Genomic DNA, 19,684 nt, shown 5'->3' with positions numbered 1-19,684 from the left:
TAGTAATATCTGTCTGTTTCATTTGTCCTGTACAGAATGGGGTCAGTATGTCTGTCTGTCTGTCTGTCAGTCTGCCATTTGTCCTGTTTCTAAGTCTGTCTGTCTGTCATTTGTCCTGTACAGAATGGGGTTCAGTATGTCTGTCTGTCTGTCTGTCAGTCTGCCATTTGTCCTGTACAGAATGGGGTTAATATGTCTGTCTGTCTGTCAGTCTGCCATTTTCCTGTACAGAATGGGTTGGCAGTAAGTCTGTCTGCAGTCTGCCATTTGTCCTGTACAGAATGGGGTTGGTAGTAGTCTTCTGTCTGTCTGTCTGTTTCTGTCTGTCTGTCTGTCTGTCTGTCTGTCATTTGTCCTGTACAGAATGGGGTTGGCAGTATGTCTGTCTGCCATTTGTCCTGTACAGAATGGGGTTGGCAGTATGTCTGTCTGTCTGTAGTCTGCCATTTGTCCTGTACAGAATGGGTTGGCAGTAAGTCTGTAGTCTGCCATTTGTCCTGTACAGAATGGGGTTGGTAGTAAGTCTGTATGTCATTTGTCCTGTACAGAATGGGGTTGGCAGTATGTCTGTCTGCCATTTGTCCTGTACAGAATGGGGTTGGCAGTATGTCTGTCTGTCTGTCAGTCTGCCATTTGTCCTGTACAGAATGGGGTTGGCAGTATGTCTGTCTGTCAGTCTGCCATTTGTCCTGTACAGAATGGGGTTGGCAGCATGTCTGTCTGTCAGTCTGCCATTTGTCCTGTACAGAATGGGGTTGGTAGTAAGTCTGTCTGTCTGTCTGTCTGTCTGTCTGTCTGTCTGTCTGTCTGTCTGTCTGTCATTTGTCCTGTACAGAATGGGGTTGGCAGTATGTCTGTCTGCCATTTGTCCTGTACAGAATGGGGTTGGCAGTATGTCTGTCTGTCTGTCAGTCTGCCATTTGTCCTGTACAGAATGGGGTTGGCAGTAAGTCTGTCTGCAGTCTGCCATTTGTCCTGTACAGAATGGGGTTGGTAGTAAGTCTGTCTGTCTGTCTGTCTGTCTGTCTGTCTGTCTGTCTGTCTGTCTGTCTGTCTGTCTGTCTGTCTGTCTGTCATTTGTCCTGTACAGAATGGGGTTGGCAGTATGTCTGTCTGCCATTTGTCCTGTACAGAATGGGGTTGGCAGTATGTCTGTCTGTCTGTCAGTCTGCCATTTGTCCTGTACAGAATGGGGTTGGCAGTATGTCTGTCTGTCAGTCTGCCATTTGTCCTGTACAGAATGGGGTTGGCAGCATGTCTGTCTGTCAGTCTGCCATTTGTCCTGTACAGAATGGGGTTGGCAGTATGTCTGTCTGTCAGTCTGCCATTTGTCCTGTACAGAATGGGGTTGGCAGTATGTCTGTCTGTCTGTCTGTCAGTCTGCCATTTGTCCTGTACAGAATGGGGTTGGCAGTATGTCTGTCTGCCATTTGTCCTGTACAGAATGGGGTTGGCAGTATGTCTGTCTGTCTGTCAGTCTGCCATTTGTCCTGTACAGAATGGGGTTGGCAGTATGTCTGTCTGTCAGTCTGCCATTTGTCCTGTACAGAATGGGGTTGGCAGCATGTCTGTCTGTCAGTCTGCCATTTGTCCTGTACAGAATGGGGTTGGGTATGTCTGTCTGTCAGTCTGCCATTTGTCCTGTACAGAATGGGGTTGGCAGTATGTCTGTCTGCCATTTGTCCTGTACAGAATGGGGTTGGCAGTATGTGTGTGTGTCAGTCTGCCATTTGTCCTGTACAGAATGGGGTTGGCAGTATGTCTGTCTGTCTGTCAGTCTGCCATTTGTCCTGTACAGAATGGGGTTGGCAGTATGTCTGTCTGTCTGTCTGTCAGTCTGCCATTTGTCCTGTACAGAATGGGGTTGGCAGTATGTCTGTCTGTCTGTCAGTCTGCCATTTGTCCTGTACAGAATGGGGTTGGCAGTATGTCTGTCTGTCTGTCAGTCTGCAAAGGGCAAGTGTCAGATGCATCTGAATTCTTCACTTGAAGACACACACACAACCCCCATCCATACCCCCCATCCATACCCACCACCACAACCAACACAATAGATGTAGTACTGACTTTAACATAGGTGCGTTCGGTCTCCACCAGCTCACAGATGACTTTGCGTAGCTTGTCGGCGTCGGAGAGCTGACGGGTGCCGGTGGCGGTACCGGTGGCGGGCGGAGGGACGGGCGACTCCAGGCTGGGGGAGGAGGAACTTGTGGCACACTCAGACGGATTCATGTCATGGAGACTGCGGCAGAATGCTGCAACCTGCTCTGTACTCTACAGAGGGATGGAGAGAGAGAGGGATGGAGAGGAGAGAGAGGGATGGAGAGGAGAGAGAGAGGGAGAGGGATGGAGAGGAGAGAGAGGGATGGAGAGGAGAGAGAGGGAGAGGGATGGAGAGGAGAGAGAGGGGGATGGAGAGGAGAGAGAGGGATGGAGAGGAGAGAGAGGGAGAGGGATGGAGAGGAGAGAGAGGTAGAGATGGAGAGGAGAGAGAGGGATGGAGAGGAGAGAGAGGGATGGAGAGGAGAGAGAGGGATGGAGAGGAGAGAGAAAGAGGTAGAGATGGAGAGGAGAGAGAGGGGGATGGAGAGGAGAGAGAGGGATGGAGAGGAGAGAGAGGGATGGAGAGGAGAGAGAGGGGGGGGGGATGGAGAGGAGAGAGAGGGATGGAGAGGAGAGAGAGGGATGGAGAGGAGAGAGAGGGATGGAGAGGAGAGAGAGGGATGGAGAGGAGAGAGAGGGATGGAGAGGAGAGAGAAAGAGGTAGAGATGGAGAGGAGAGAGAGGGATGGAGAGGAGAGAGGGATGGAGAGGAGAGAGAATGAGGTAGAGATGGAGAGGAGAGAGAGGGATGGAGATGAGAGAATGAGGTAGAGAGATGAAGAGGAGAGAGATGGAGAGGAGAGAGATGAAGAGGAGAGAGATGGAGAGAGTGATGGAGAGGAGAGATGGAGAGGAGAGAGAGTGATGGAGAGGAGAGATGGAGAGGAGATAGAGAGAGGGATGGAGAGAGAAAATTAGAGATGGAGAAAATTAGAGAAAATGAGAGATGGAGAGAGAAAATGAGAGATGGAGAGAGAAAATGAGAGATGGAGAGAGAGATGGAAAGGAGAGAGAGACAGAGAGACAGAGAGTGATGGAGAGAGAGAGAGTGATGAGAGAGAGAGGGATGAGAGAGAGAGGGATGAGAGAGAGAGGGATGGAGAGGAGAGAGAGAGGGATGGAGAGGAGAGAGAGAGGGATGGAGAGGAGAGAGAGGGATGGAGAGAGAATGAGGTAGAGGGATAGAGAGAGAAAATGAGAGATGGAGAGAGAGAAAATTAGTGAAAATGAGAGATGGAGAGAGAGAGATGGAAAGGAGAGAGAGACAGAGAGTGATGGAGAGAGAGAGAGTGATGAGAGAGAGAGAGGGATGGAGAGGAGAGAGAGGGATGGAGAGGAGAGAGAGAGGGATGGAGAGGAGAGAGAGGGATGGAGAGAGAATGAGGTAGAGGGATAGAGAGAGAAAATGAGAGATGGAGAGAGAGAAAATTAGTGAAAATGAGAGATGGAGAGAGAGAGATGGAAAGGAGAGAGAGACAGAGAGTGATGGAGAGAGAGAGAGTGATGAGAGAGAGAGAGGGATGGAGAGGAGAGAGAGGGATGGAGAGGAGAGAGAGAGGGATGGAGAGGAGAGAGAGGGATGGAGAGAGAATGAGGTAGAGGGATAGAGAGAAAATGAGAGATGGAGAGAGAGAAAATTAGTGAAAATGAGAGATGGAGAGAGAGATGGAAAGGAGAGAGAGAGAGACAGAGAGAGAGTGATGGAGAAAGAGAGAGAGAGTGATGAGAGAGAGGGGAAGAGGGAGTGATGGAGAGAGAGAGAGAGAGAGTGATGGAGAGAGAGAGGGGAAGAGAGAAAATGAGTAAGACTACTTTGTACCTCAGTCCTGCAGGCGATGGAGGGATCAGAAGAACAGATGAATAAAGAGACAATCTGTTTACATCAGCCTCTCTCTCTCTCTCTACCTCTCTACCTCTCTACCTCTCTACCTCTCTACCTCTCTACCTCTCTCTCTACCTCTCTACCTCTCTCTCTACCTCTCTCTCTACCTCTCTACCTCTCTCTCTACCTCTCTACCTCTCTACCTCTCTACCTCTCTACCTCTCTACCTCTCTACCTCTCTACCTCTCTCTCAGTCTCTTCGAGACAGGCAGGAGGGAGGAAAGTACGTACGGGTTTCCTTCAGTTCCTCCAACTCTGAGGCCGTCTGGCAATTAGTGACTACGCAGCGGGGAGAGGCAGGATGGAGAGATGGAGCGAGGACAGGAGAGGCAGGATGGAGAGATGGAGCGAGGACAGGAGAGGCAGGATGGAGTGATGGAAAGGGAGCTTTAAAAAAATAATTTGCACTCATTCGTCTATTTTTGGCCTGTCATAAATCTCTCTCTCTCTCCTTGTGTTTTCCTGATGGTATTGATCTCTCTCTCTCCTTGTGTTTTCCTGATGGTATTGATCTCTCTCTCTCCTTGTGTTTTCCTGATGGTATTGATCTCTCTCTCTCCTTGTGTTTTCCTGATGGTATTGATCTCTCTCTCTCCTTGTGTTTTCCTGATGATATTGACCTCTCCTTGTGTTTTACTGATGATATTGATCTCTCCTTGTGTTTTACTGATGATATTGATCTCTCCTTGTGTTTTACTGATGATATTGATCTCTCTCTCTCTTGTGTTTTCCTGATGATATTGATCTCTCTCTCTCTTGTGTTTTCCTGATGATATTGATCTCTCTCTGCTTGTGTTTTCCTGATGATATTGATCTCTCTCTCTCCTTGTGTTTTCCTGATGATATTGATCTCTCTCTCCTTGTGTTTTCCTGATGATATTGATCTCTCTCTGCTTGTGTTTTCCTGATGATATTGATCTCTCTCTGCTTGTGTTTTCCTGATGATATTGATCTCTCTCTCTCCTTGTGTTTTCCTGATGATATTGATCTCTCTCTGCTTGTGTTTTCCTGATGATATTGATCTCTCTCTGCTTGTGTTTTCCTGATGATATTGATCTCTCTCTGCTTGTGTTTTCCTGATGATATTGATCTCTCTCTGCTTGTGTTTTCCTGATGATATTGATCTCTCTCTGCTTGTGTTTTCCTGATGATATTGATCTCTCTCTCCTTGTGTTTTCCTGATGATATTGATCTCTCTCTCTCCTTGTGTTTTCCTGATGATATTGATCTCTCTCTCTCCTTGTGTTTTCCTGATGATATTGATCTCTCTCTCTCCTTGTGTTTTCCTGATGATATTGATCTCTCTCTCTCCTTGTGTTTTCCTGATGATATTGATCTTTCTCTCTCCTTGTGTTTTCCTGATGATATTGATCTCTCTCTCTCCTTGTGTTTTCCTGATGATATTGATCTTTCTCTCTCCTTGTGTTTTCCTGATGGCATTGATCTCTTTTCAGAAAATCAAAACCAAAACAATACATACAGCATGTTACCTAGGAGACCATGTTGCTTAGGAGACCATGTTGCCTAGGAGACCAGCAGTGTTAATCTGCATTGTTGGCCTATAAAAATTTAGTGCAGAAATAGATGGGTGGGTTGTTTGGCAACAAAACCGAGGTGTGCGCAACCATGGGGCAAAACAGATGGGGTAAAACAGATGGGGTAGACTTCGATTGTTGACAACTATTCCTAAATCAATATAAAAACAAGCTTATATTTTGGGTTCTGATGGGGTACGACAGTTGAACTAAGCCCATGAGGCATTTATAAAAGTTATATTCTTCAATAATCAATGGGTACATATCATTAATTTCTATGTACAAACATGGATGCCCTGCACAGTCATCCTATTTCCCATTTAAAATAGACCACATGACCAAAGGTATGTGGACAGCTGCTCGGACATCTCCTTCAAAATCATGGGTATTAACATGAACTTGGTCCCCCCCTTTGCTGCTATAACAGCCTCCACTCTTCTGGGAAGGCTTTCCACTAGATGCTGGAACATTGATGCTATAACAGCCTCCACTCTTCTGGGAAGGCTTTCCACTAGATGTTGGAACATTGATGCTATAACAGCCTCCACTCTTCTGGGAAGGCTTTCCACTAGATGTTGGAACATTGCTGCTATAACAGCCTCCACTCTTCTGGGAAGGCTTGCCACTAGATGTTGGAACATTGATGCTATAACAGCCTCCACTCTTCTGGGAAGGCTTTCCACTAGATGTTGGAACATTGATGCTATAACAGCCTCCACTCTTCTGGGAAGGCTTTCCACTAGATGTTGGAACATTGCTGCGGGGACTGTTGCATTAAGATTTCCCTTCACTGGAACTAAGGGGCCTAGCACGAACCATGAAAAAACAGCCCCAGACCATTATTCCTCCTCCACCAAACGTTAAAGTTGGCACTATGCATTGGGGCAGGTAGCCTTCTCCTGGCATCCGCCAAACCCAGATTTGTCCGTCGGACAGCCAGATGGTGAAGCGTGGTTCATCACAACAGAGAACGCGTTTCCACTGATCTGATCCAGAGTCCAATGGCGCTGAGTTTTACACCACTCTAGCCGACACTCGGCATTGCGCTTGGTGATCTTAGGCTTGTGTGCGGCTGCTCGTCCATGGAAACCCATTTCATGAAGCTCCCGACAAACAGTTCTTGGGCTGACGTTGCTTCCAGAGGCAGTTTGGAACTCGGTAGTGAGAGTTGCAACCGAGGACAGACCATTTTTACACGCTTCAGCACTCGGCGTTCCCGTTCTGTGAGATTGTGTGGCCTACCACTTCAAATCAAATCAAACTTTATTTGCCACATGCGCCGAATACAACAAGTATAGACTTTACCATGAAATGCTTTACTTACAAGCCCCTTAACCAACAGCGCAGTTCAAGAAGAAGAAAATATTTATCAAGTAGACTAAAATAAAAAGTAACACAATGAGAATAACAAGGCTTTATACAGGGGGCACCGGTACTGAGTCAGTGTGGAGGTTATATACAGGGGGCACCGGTACTGAGTCAGTGTGGAGGTTATATACAGGGGCACCGGTACTGAGTCCATGTGGAGGTTATATACAGGGGTACCAGTACTGAGTCAGTGTGGAGGTTATATACAGGGGTACCGGTACCGAGTCAGTGTGGAGGTTATATACAGTGTGGAGGGGGTACCGGTACCGAGTCAGTGTGGAGGTTATATACAGGGGTACCGGTACCGAGTCAGTGTGGAGGTTATATACAGGGGGTACCGGTACCGAGTCAGTGTGGAGGTTATATACAGGGGTACCGGTACAGAGTCAGTGTGGAGGTTATATACAGGGGGTACCGGTACCGAGTCAGTGTGGAGGTGCTGGGGTACAGGCGAGTCAGTTGGAGGTTAATCTGTACATGTCAGGTGGAGGGGTGAAGTGACTATGTCATGGAGATAATAAACAGGGGTGAGTAACAGCAGTGTACAAAAGGGAGGGGGGGGTCAATGTAAATTGTCCGGTGGCAGTGTGGAGGTTTTATACAGGGGGTTGTTCAGAGTCAGTCTTATGGCTACAGAGTCAGTGTGGGGTAGAAGCTGTTGAGGAGCCTTTGGTCCTAGACTTGGGCTACCGGTACCGTCAGTGTGGTGGTTATAGCAGGGGGTAGAAAACAGTCTCTAAGTGTGGATGACTTATAACAGGGGTGACAGAGTCTGTGGAGGTTTTATGGGCTTTCCTCAGAGTCAGTGTGGAAGTATATAGGGGGCACCTGGATGAGTCAGGTGCTTGTCCCCAGTGATCTGCACTGGGTGGGGGTGAAGTGACTATCATAGATAATAAACGGTCAGATAACAGCAGTTGCAAAACCAGGCGGTGATGTAAATTGTCCGGTCACGATTTTATGATTGTTCAGCTGTAGAATGGTTTTGAGGATCTGTTGGGACCTTTGTTAAATCTTTTCAGTCTCCTGACCGCTTGGGGAATAGGTGAAAACAGTCCCTCTTCACGACTGTCTTGGTATGTTTGGACCATGATAGTTCATTGGTGATGTCTGACACCTAGTATAGGACCTGGATGGATAGTTTGTCCCCAGTGATGATGTGGACACCAAGGACCATGATCAGTTCAGTTGTGATGTGGACACCGGTCAGGACCATGATACAGTTAGAATGTTTTGAGGATCTGGGGACCTAAGGATCTTTTCAGTCTTAGTAGGTGTTGTGGACACCAAGGACCATGACTGTCTTGGTATGTTTGGACCATGATAGTTAATTGGTGATGTGGACACCAAGGACCATGATAGTTAGTTGGTGATGTGGACACCAAGGACCATGATAGTTAGTTGGTGATGTGGACACCAAGGACCATGATAGTTAGTTGGTGATGTGGACACCAAGGACCATGATAGTTAGTTGGTGATGTGGACACCAAGGACCATGATAGTTAGTTGGTGATGTGGACACCAAGGACCATGATAGTTTGTTGGTGATGTGGACACCAAGGACCATGATAGTTTGTTGGTGATGTGGACACCAAGGACCATGATAGTTTGTTGGTGATGTGGACACCAAGGACCATGATAGTTTGTTGGTGATGTGGACACCAAGGACCATGATAGTTTGTTGGTGATGTGGACACCAAGGACCATGATAGTTTGTTGGTGATGTGGACACCAAGGACCATGATAGTTTGTTGGTGATGTGGACACCAAGGACCATGATAGTTTGTTGGTGATGTGGACACCAAGGACCATGATAGTTTGTTGGTGATGTGGACACCAAGGACCATGATAGTTTGTTGGTGATGTGGACACCAAGGACCATGATAGTTTGTTGGTGATGTGGACACCAAGGACCATGATAGTTTGTTGGTGATGTGGACACCAAGGACCATGATAGTTTGTTGGTGATGTGGACACCAAGGACCATGATAGTTTGTTGGTGATGTGGACACCAAGGACCATGATAGTTTGTTGGTGATGTGGACACCAAGGACCATGATAGTTTGTTGGTGATGTGGACACCAAGGACCATGATAGTTTGTTGGTGATGTGGACACCAAGGACCATGATAGTTTGTTGGTGATGTGGACACCAAGGACCATGATAGTTTGTTGGTGATGTGGACACCAAGGACCATGATAGTTTGTTGGTGATGTGGACACCAAGGACCATGGTAGTTTGTTGGTGATGTGGACACCAAGGACCATGGTAGTTTGTTGGTGATGTGGACACCGAGGACCATGGTAGTTTGTTGGTGATGTGGACACCAAGGACCATGATAGTTTGTTGGTGATGTGGACACCAAGGACCATGGTAGTTTGTTGGTGATGTGGACACCAAGGACCATGATAGTTTGTTGGTGATGTGGACACCAAGGACCACGGTAGTTTGTTGGTGATGTGGACACCAAGGACCATGGTAGTTTGTTGGTGATGTGGACACCAAGGACCATGATAGTTTGTTGGTGATGTGGACACCAAGGACCATGATAGTTTGTTGGTGATGTGGACACCAAGGACCATGATAGTTTGTTGGTGATGTGGACACCAAGGACCATGATAGTTTGTTGGTGATGTGGACACCAAGGACCATGATAGTTTGTTGGTGATGTGGACACCAAGAAACTCTTAACTTGCTCCACTACAGTCCCGGCGATGTTATTGGGGGTCTGTTCGTCCCGCCTTTTCCTGTAGTCCACGATCAGCACTTTTGTCTTGCTCACATTGAGGGAGAAGTTGTTGCCCTGGCACCACACTGCCAGGTCTCTGACCTCCTCCCTATAGGCTGTCTCATCGTTGTCGGTGATCAGGCCTACCACTGTTGTGTCGTCAGCAAAGTTAATGATGGTGTTGTAGATGTGTTTTGCCACGCAGTCGTGGGTGAACAGGGAATACAGGAGGGGACTAAGTACACACCCCTGAGGGGCCCCAGTGTTAAGGATCAGCATGGCAGACGTATTGTTGCCTACTCTTACCACCTGGGGGCAGCCCGTCAGGAAGTCAAGGACCCAGTTGCAGAGGGAGGTGTTTAGTCCCAGGGTCCTTAGCTTGGTGATGAGCTTTGAGGGCGCTATGGTGTTGAACACTGAGCTGTATTCAATGAACAGCATTCTCACATAGGTGTTCATTTTGTCCAGGTGGGAAAGGGTCGTGTGGAGTGCGATTTAGGTTGCGTCATCTGTGGATCTGTTGGGGCGGTATGTGAATTGGAGTGGGTCTAGGGTTTCTGGGAGGATGCTGATGTGAGTCATGACCAGCCTTTCAAAGCACTTCATGGCTACCGACATCAGTGCTACGGGTCGGTAGTCATTTAGGCAGGTTACCTTCGCTTCCTTGGGCACAGGGACTGTTGGTCTGCTTGAAACATGCAGTTATTACAGACCCGGTCAGGGAGAGGTTGAAAATGTCAGTGAAGACACTTGACAGTTGGTCCACGCATGCTTTGAGTACACATCCTGGTAATCCATCTGGCCCAGCGGCTTTGCGAATGTTGACCTGTTTAAAGGTTTTGTTCACATCGGCTACCGTGAGCGGTAACGCACGCATGAGGTGGCGCACTGAAATTGGTCATCTAAGATTCTGCACATTGTTGCTAAGATATCTGGCCATCCAGAATCACAACACACAGCCTTCTTTGCCCCATTGAAGCGCATCGTTCTTGTGGTGACGTCGTCAGCTAAAAAGTCTATAGACTTGTGTGAAAGAGGGGGCACCGGTACTGACACCGGTGCTGACACCGGTATTGACACCGGTGCTGACACCGGTATTGACACCGGTACTGACACCGGTATTGACACCGGTACTGACACCGGTACTGTACTGACACCGGTATTGACACCGGTACTGACACCGGTACTGTACTGACACCGGTATTGACACCGGTACTGACACCGGTATTGACACCGGTACTGACACCGGTGCTGGCTGGCGTACTGTGCTGTTTTCCAGGAATAATTAGACATGTGGTGTGATTAATTTGGCATGGAATTCATGTCAAGGCAACACGCCTGAGGAAGCACACGTCTAATTAAATGCACAAGGCAACCGATCTAAGAAGAATTAGAGATTGAAAGCATCTTTCGGGTCTAGCAAAACTATTTTGTTAAACCCATCTCAAAGTTAACACAAAAGGACCGAGTGTTATGTGGTGTCCATGACACAGTGTGCTGAAAGACCAGACCGATGACTGATACTAGAAGAGTGTTTGTACACTATGGCTGTGTCCCAAACAGCACCCTATTTCCTATTCAGTGCCCTGGTCAAAAGTAGTGCACTATGTAGGGAATAGGGTGCTAGCCCTGGTCAAAAGTAGTGCACTATGTAGGGAATAGGGTGCTAGCCCTGGCCAAAAGTAGTGCACTATGTAGGGAATAGGGTGCTAGCCCTGGTCAAAAGTAGTGCACTATGTAGGGAATAGGGTGCTAGCCCTGGTCAAAAGTAGTGCACTATGTAGGGAATAGGGTGCTAGCCCTGGTCAAAAGTAGTGCACTATGTAGGGAATAGGGTGCTAGCCCTGGTCAAAAGTAGTGCACTATGTAGGGAATAGGGTGCTAGCCCTGGTCAAAAGTAGTGCACTATGTAGGGAATAGGGTGCTAGCCCTGGTCAAAAGTAGTGCACTATGTAGGGAATAGGGTGCTAGCCCTGGTCAAAAAGTGCACTATGTAGTGCACTATGTAGGGAATAGGGTGCTAGCCCTGGTCAAAAGTAGTGCACTATGTAGGGAATAGGGTGCTAGCCATGGTCAAAAGTAGTGCACTATGTAGGGAATAGGGTAGCTAGCCTATGTAGGGAATGCCCTGGTCAAAAGTAGTGCACTATATAGGGAATAGGGTGCTAGCCCTGGTCAAAAGTAGTGCACTATGTAGGGAATAGGGTGCTAGCCATGGCCAAAAGTAGTGCACTATGTAGGGAATAGGGTGCTAGCCATGGCCAAAAGTAGGCACTATGTAGGGAATAGGGTGCTAGCCATGGCCAAAACTAGTGCACTATGTAGGGAATAGGGTGCTAGCCATGGCCAAAAGTAGTGCACTATGTAGGGTGGCCAAAAGTAGTGCACTATGTAGGGAATAGGGTGCTAGCCATGGCCAAAAGTAGTGCACTATGTAGGGAATAGGGTGCTAGCCATGGCCAAAAGTAGTGCACTATGTAGGGAATAGGGTGCTAGCCATGGCCAAAAGTAGTGCACTATGTAGGGAATAGGGTGCTAGTGCACCCTGGTCAAAAGTAGTGCACTATATAGGGAATAGGGTGCTAGCCCTGGTCAAAAGTAGTGCACTATATAGGGAATAGGGTGCTAGCCCTGGTCAAAAATAGTGCACTATGTAGCCATGGCCAAAAGAACTATGTAGGGGTGCTAGCCCTGGTCAAAAGTAGTGCACTATATAGGGAATAGGGTGCTAGCCCTGGTCAAAAGTAGTGCACTATATAGGGAATAGGGTGCTAGCCCTGGTCAAAAGTAGTGCACTATGTAGGGAATAGGGTGCTAGCCCTGGTCAAAAGTAGTGCACTATGTAGGGAATAGGGTGCCAGCCCTGGTCAAAAGTAGTGTACTATATAGGGAATAGGGTGCCAGCCCTGGTCAAAAGTAGTGTACGATATAGGGAATAGGGTGCAATTCCTGGTCAAAAGTAGTGCACTATATAGGGAATAGGGTGCCGTTTGGGATGCATGCAGGAGAGCTGTTTTACCAGAGAACATACTGAACACACACACACACACACACACACACACACACACACACACACACACACACACACACACACACACACACACACACACACACACACACACACACACACAGAGAGAAATAGAACGTCACATCAGAATACAGGTCTTCTATCACCTATTGCCTGTAAGCAGTGATGTCTGTTTGTGTTCAGATGTGGATGAAATGTCTCATTTTTAGAGAAGCGAAAACACAAAACCTGAGTAGGCGAGGTGCTGACCGGCAGAGTAAGACGAGGTGCTGACCGGCAGAGTAAGACGAGGTGCTGGCCGGCAGAGTTAGACGAGGTGCTGGCCGGCAGAGTAAGGCGAGGTGCTGGCCGGCAGAGTTAGACGAGGTGCTGGCCGGCAGAGTAAGACGAGGTGCTGGCCGGCAGAGTAAGGCGAGGTGCTGGCCGGCAGAGTAAGACGAGGTGCTGGCCGGCAGAGTAAGACGAGGTGCTGGCCGGCAGAGTAAGACGAGGTGCTGGCCGGCAGAGTAAGGCGAGGTGCTGGCCGGCAGAGTAAGACGAGGTGCTGGCCGGCAGAGTAAGACGAGGTGCTGGCCGGCAGAGTAAGACGAGGTGCTGGCCGGCAGAGTAAGACGAGGTGCTGGCCGGCAGAGTAAGACGAGGTGCTGGCCGGCAGAGTAAGACGAGGTGCTGGCCGGCAGAGTAAGACGAGGTGCTGGCCGGCAGAGTAAGACGAGGTGCTGGCCGGCAGAGTAAGACGAGGTGCTGGCCGGCAGAGTAAGACGAGGTGCTGGCCGGCAGAGTTAGACGAGGTGCTGGCCGGCAGAGTAAGACGAGGTGCTGGCCGGCAGAGTAAGACGAGGTGCTGGCCGGCAGAGTAAGACGAGGTGCTGGCCGGCAGAGTAAGACGAGGTGCTGGCCGGCAGAGTAAGGCGAGGTGCTGGCCGGCAGAGTAAGACGAGGTGCTGGCCGGCAGAGTAAGACGAGGTGCTGGCTGGCTGGCTAAGACACATAGAAACGTAGAGAACAGAAGAGCTGTACCCCACTGTGGCTATGACACCAGATACCAGCGTTTCCACAGCTATGCTGCATTCATCAGAGTTTCATCCCTGACATTACTAATTTACCAGTGAAGAAGAGAGAGACAGGGAAAGAGCCCTCTGATGTCAAACTTAATAAATCGGCCTTTTCCCGAGGCAGAACGGCCCAGAATGGCAGAAGCCTCTCTCCGGTTTCTGTGGTGTGAGGCAGCCTTGATGTACCAGTACACCCCCTGGACAGGACACTAGTCTTTCTCCTGTTTCTGTAGGGAGACAGCTTGATGTACCAGGACACCCCTTGGACAGGACACTAGTCTTTCTCCTGTTTCTGTAGGGAGACAGCTTGATGTACCAGGACACCCCCTGGACAGGACACTAGTCTTTCTCCTGTTTCTGTAGGGAGACAGCTTGATGTGCCAGGACACCCCCTGGACAGGACACTAGTCTATCTCCTGTTTCTGTAGTGAGACAGCTTGATGTACCAGGACACCCCTGGACAGGACACTAGTCTTTCTCCTGTTTCTGTAGGGAGACAGCTTGATGTGCCAGGACACCCCCTGGACAGGACACTAGTCTATCTCCTGTTTCTGTAGTGAGACAGCTTGATGTACCAGGACACCCCCTGGACAGGACACTAGTCTATCTCCTGTTTCTGTAGTGAGACAGCTTGATGTACCAGGACACCCCCTGGACAGGACACTAGTCTTTTGCAGGGCCTAATTTACCAGTGAAGAAGAGAGACAGGGAAATAAACACTGAAAAGAGAGTGCGAGAGCGAGAACAACACCGACACAGAGGAGCCCTCTGATGTAAATAACTATAATGATGCCATGCTAATGTGATCTACTCGTCTTCTGCTGAGTAGTGAGATCAAGTGATCCAGGTCACAATCTAACATGTTACAGATTACTGATGTTCCCTTTAAAATCAACAATGACTGTCTAATGAAATGCATAGCCACTGGTTTCTACACCAAGGTCTGCCACATTCAACCATTCTTAGTTCCTCTAAACTAGTCACATGACCATCTATATCTATCAAAACTAGGGATTTACATACCTGGGCATTAAAATTGAACCCAGTTTAAATTTTACGATTAAGGATCATTTTTAATGCAACATTGGGTAAAAGATGTGATCCTGTATGTTAGGCTATCCTTCATGGGAGAGTTTGGTTATTAAAATGGATGTCCTCCCGTGTATTAATTATATTTTTTCAATGCTTCCTCTTCCAACTTCCTTCTTTAAGGACATACATACCTCAGTGAGGAACTTCTAGCTAAGTTACTAAACCTTGCCCTGAGCCACAACAGCCAAAAAACAAAAGCAACCACTGAGCTGAGAATAGTCAAGATTCAAGAATTTCCCACGAGGACTGAAATGTGTATTTCTAAAACAACGTTACCTTGAATATTCTACGTCACAGGAACAGGAAAGAGAAGGAACAAAGTGTTTCTCTCCCATCTTAACCAGAGAGATAAGAATGAGAGACCTCCCACTACTACTAGCTTGATCCCAGATCTGACTGCGCGATAGAATAGATAGAAAAGACATCAGTTGACTTCTTCAAACCAAGCTGCTTACCTATTGCAGATTCAGTCTTCCCAGCCTGGTGCAGGTCTACAATTTTGTTTCTGGTGTCCTTTGACAGCTCTCGGGTCTTGGCCATAGTGGAGTTTGGAGTGTGACTGTTTGAGGTTGTGGACAGGTGTCTTTTATACTGATAACAAGTTCAAACAGGTGCCATTAATACAGGTAACGAGTGGAGGACAGAGGAGCCTCTTAAAGAAGAAGTTACAGGTATGTGAGAGCCAGAAATCTTGCTTGATTGTAGGTGACCAAATACTTATTTTTACCATCATTTGCAAATAAAATCATAAAAAATCCTACCATGTGATTTTCTGGATTTTTTTTCTCATTTTGTCTGTCATAGTTGAAGTGTACCTATGATGAAAATTACAGGCCTCTCTCATCTTTATAAGTGGGAGAACTTGCACAATTGGTGGCTGACTAAATACTTTTTTGCCCCACTGTATATCTCTGTGGTCACCCCCAAAACCAATTCTTTCTTTGGCCGCCTCTCCTTCCAGTTCTCTGCTGCCAATGACTGGAACGAACTACAAAAATCTCTGAAACTGGAAACACTTATCTCCCTCACTAGCTTTAAGCACCAGCTGTCAGAGCAGCTCACAGATTACTGCACCTGTACAATAGCCCATCTATAATTTAGCCCAAACAACTACCTCTTCCCCTACTGTATTTAATGTTATGGTTTGCTCCTTTTTCACCCCATTATCTCTATTTTGCACAGTTACCATTGTCATTGGAATCTGTGTAGACAAAGTTGTGTACGTTTGTATTAGTAGAAACACATGCACATTCCCCATTATTTCTATTTCTACTTTGCACATTCTTCCACTGCAAATCAACCATTCCAGTGTTTTACTTGCTATATTGTATTTACTTTGCCACCATGGCCTTTTTTTTGCCTTTACCTCCCTTCTCACGTCACTTGCTCACATTGTATATAGACTCATTTTTCTACTGTATTATTGACTGTATGTTTGTTTTACTCCATGTGTAACTCTGTGTCGTTGTATCTGTCGAACTGCTTTGCTTTATCTTGGCCAGGTCGCAATTGTAAATGAGAACTTGTTCTCAACTTGCCTACCTGGTTAAATAAAGGTGAAATAAATAAAAAACTAGGAAACACCAGGTGGCCTTCAGTTCGTCTAAGTTAGCGAGCGACAACAGTCTCACACAGAGTACTATACAGCATCTTTTATGCTTCCACTAGACCCTCTATTTATTTTATTTGACCTTTATTTAACCAGGCAAGTCAGTTAACAACAAATTCAAATTCTTATTTTCAATGACGGCCTAGGAACAGTGGGTTAACTGCCTGTTCAGGGGCAGAACGACAGATTTGTACCTTGTCAGCTCGGGGGTTAGAACTTGCAACCTTCCGGTTACTAGTCCAACGCTCTAACCACTAGGCTACCCTGCCGCCCCTTATCTGACAGATAAGTAAATAAAAGTTGAAGGCAACAAACTGACAAAGTAGACGACAAACAGTGAAGATGTAAGTAAAGAGGAAGTAGATGTAGATATTTTAGAGGCTCACCAGATGCAGCATGTCAGAGATGGACTCTGAGGAACGCTTGTTCCACTTCAGGGCAGACATGGCAGGCGGACAGAAAGACGGACGGAGAGCCAGGAGGAGGAGGACAGTCAGTCAGTCCGAGCCTCAGTCAGAGAAAGGGAAGAGTCGTGCATTGAGCCAAGCAGAATAGAGCAGAACAGAACAGAGCAGATGCTCTTCTCTCTCTCCAACGTACCCTTCCACTTTTTATGATGTGACGAGAAAAGAGAAAGGAGGAAGAGGCTTGGTGGTTGGTTGTGAAGAAGAAAGGAAGGCTGGATGCCAGGCGAAGCTGTTTCTAAGTCTCCTCGGTTTCTGTTCTCGCCCACCACCTCTCCTCACAGTCTTCCAACACTCCTCCTTCAATCCTTTCATTCAGATGTGCCACAGCTAGCTAGCTCTCTGTCTATAGTGATGGTGGTGTTCTCTCTCTCTCTATAGTGATGGTGGTGTTCTCTCTCTCTCTCTCTATAGTGATGGTGGTGTTCTCTCTCTCTCTCTATAGTGATGGTGGTGTTCTCTCTCTCTCTCTCTCTATAGTGATGGTGGTGTTCTCTCTCTCTCTATAGTGATGGTGGTGTCTCTCTCTCTCTCTCTCTATAGTGTTGGTGGTGTTCTCTCTCTCTCTCTATAGTGATGGTGGTGTTCTCTCTCTCTCTCTCTCTATAGTGTTGGTGGTGTAGTGATGGTCTCTCTCTCTCTCTATAGTGATGGTGTTCTCTCTCTCTCTCTATAGTGATGGTGGTGTTCTCTCTCTCTCTCTCTATAGTGATGGTGGTGTTCTTCTCTCTCTCTCTCTATAGTGATGGTGGTGTTTCTCTCTCTCTCTCTCTCTCTATAGTGTTGGTGGTGTTCTCTCTCTCTCTCTATAGTGTTGGTGGTGTTCTCTCTCTCTCTCTATAGTGTATGGTGGTGTTCTCTCTCTCTCTCTCTATAGTGTTGGTGGTGTTCTCTCTCTCTCTCTATAGTGTTGGTGGTGTTTCTCTCTCTATAGTGATGGTGGTCTCTCTCTATAGTGTTGGTGGTGTCTCTCTCTCTCTCTATAGTGATGGTGGTGTTCTCTCTCTATAGTGATGGTGGTGTTCTCTCTCTCTCTCTATAGTGATGGTGGTGTTCTCTCTCTCTCTCTATAGTGATGGTGGTGTCTCTCTCTCTCTCTCTCTCTATAGTGATGGTGGTGTTCTCTCTCTCTCTCTATAGTGTTGGTGGTGTCTCTCTCTCTCTATAGTGATGGTGGTGTTCTCTCTCTCTCTCTCTATAGTGATGGTGGTGTTCTCTCTCTCTCTCTATAGTGTTGGTGGTGTTCTCTCTCTCTCTCTATAGTGATGGTGGTGTTCTCTCTCTCTCTATAGTGTTGGTGGTGTTCTCTCTCTCTCTATAGTGGTGGTGGTGTTCTCTCTCTCTCTATAGTGATGGTGGTGTTCTCTCTCTCTCTCTATAGTGATGGTGGTGTTCTCTCTCTCTCTCTCTATAGTGATGGTGGTGTCTCTCTCTCTCTCTCTCTATAGTGATGGTGGTGTTCTCTCTCTCTCTCTATAGTGATGGTGGTGTTCTCTCTCTCTCTCTCTATAGTGATGGTGGTGTTCTCTCTCTCTCTCTATAGTGTTGGTGGTGTTCTCTCTCTCTCTCTATAGTGATGGTGGTGTTCTCTCTCTCTCTATATAGTGATGGTGGTGTTCTCTCTCTCTCTATAGTGATGGTGGTGTCTCTCTCTCTCTCTCTCTATAGTGATGGTGGTGTCTCTCTCTCTCTATAGTGTTGGTGGTGTTCTCTCTCTCTATATAGTGATGGTGGTGTTCTCTCTCTCTCTCTCTATAGTGATGGTGGTGTTCTCTCTCTCTCTCTCTCTATAGTGATGGTGGTGTTCTCTCTCTCTCTCTCTCTCTATAGTGATGGTGGTGTTCTCTCTCTCTCTCTATATAGTGATGGTGGTGTTCTCTCTCTCTCTCTCTCTATAGTGATGGTGGTGTCTCTATAGTGATCTCTCTCTCTCTCTATAGTGATGGTGGTGTTCTCTCTCTCTCTATAGTGTTGGTGGTGTCTCTCTCTCTCTCTATAGTGATGGTGGTGTTCTCTCTCTCTCTCTATAGTGTTGGTGGTGTCTCTCTCTCTCTCTATATAGTGATGGTGGTGTTCTCTCTCTCTCTCTCTATAGTGATGGATGGTGGTGTCTCTCTCTCTCTATAGTGATGGTGGTGTTCTCTCTCTCTCTATAGTGATGGTGGTGTTCTCTCTCTCTCTATAGTGATGGTGGTGTTCTCTCTCTCTCTATAGTGATGGTGGTGTTCTCTCTCTCTCTATAGTGATGGTGGTGTTCTCTCTCTCTCTCTATAGTGATGGTGGTGTTCTCTCTCTCTCTCTATAGTGATGGTGGTGTTCTCTCTCTCTCTCTATAGTGATGGTGGTGTTCTCTCTCTCTATAGTGTTGGTGGTGTCTCTCTCTCTCTATAGTGATGGTGGTGTTCTCTCTCTCTCTATAGTGATGGTGGTGTTCTCTCTCTCTCTCTATAGTGATGGTGGTGTTCTCTCTCTCTCTATAGTGATGGTGGTGTTCTCTCTCTCTCTCTATAGTGATGGTGGTGTTCTCTCTCTCTCTCTCTCTCTATAGTGATGGTGGTGGTGTTCTCTCTCTCTCTCTATAGTGATGGTGGTGTTCTCTCTCTCTCTCTCTCTATAGTGATGGTGGTGTTCTCTCTCTCTCTCTATAGTGATGGTGGTGTTCTCTCTCTCTCTCTCTCTATAGTGATGGTGGTCTCTCTCTATAGTGATGGTGGTGTTCTCTCTCTCTCTATAGTGATGGTGGTGTTCTCTCTCTCTCTATAGTGATGGTGGTGTTCTCTCTCTCTCTATAGTGATGGTGGTGTTCTCTCTCTCTCTATA

At 47.2% G+C, this 19,684-nt stretch overlaps 1 protein-coding gene across 3 annotated transcripts in view; it reads right to left on the bottom strand.

Annotated features, from left to right (window-relative positions):
• Positions 1-19,684, bottom strand: part of LOC112266214 (rho guanine nucleotide exchange factor TIAM1-like) — a 209,093-nt gene that overhangs the window by 22,860 nt on the left and 166,549 nt on the right. For all 3 annotated transcript variants that reach the window (XM_042296490.1, XM_042296489.1, XM_042296488.1), the window contains exon 18: positions 2,068-2,274. In XM_042296490.1, coding sequence (XP_042152424.1) covers positions 2,068-2,274 — 207 coding nt within the window. The remainder of the gene's footprint in view (positions 1-2,067; positions 2,275-19,684) is intronic.

Source organism: Oncorhynchus tshawytscha, linkage group LG13 (genome assembly GCF_018296145.1).
Source record: "Oncorhynchus tshawytscha isolate Ot180627B linkage group LG13, Otsh_v2.0, whole genome shotgun sequence".
Classification (NCBI taxonomy): domain Eukaryota; kingdom Metazoa; phylum Chordata; class Actinopteri; order Salmoniformes; family Salmonidae; genus Oncorhynchus; species Oncorhynchus tshawytscha.
Note: the sequence above shows the minus strand (reverse complement) of the source record. Positions and strands in the feature narration are given on the sequence as shown.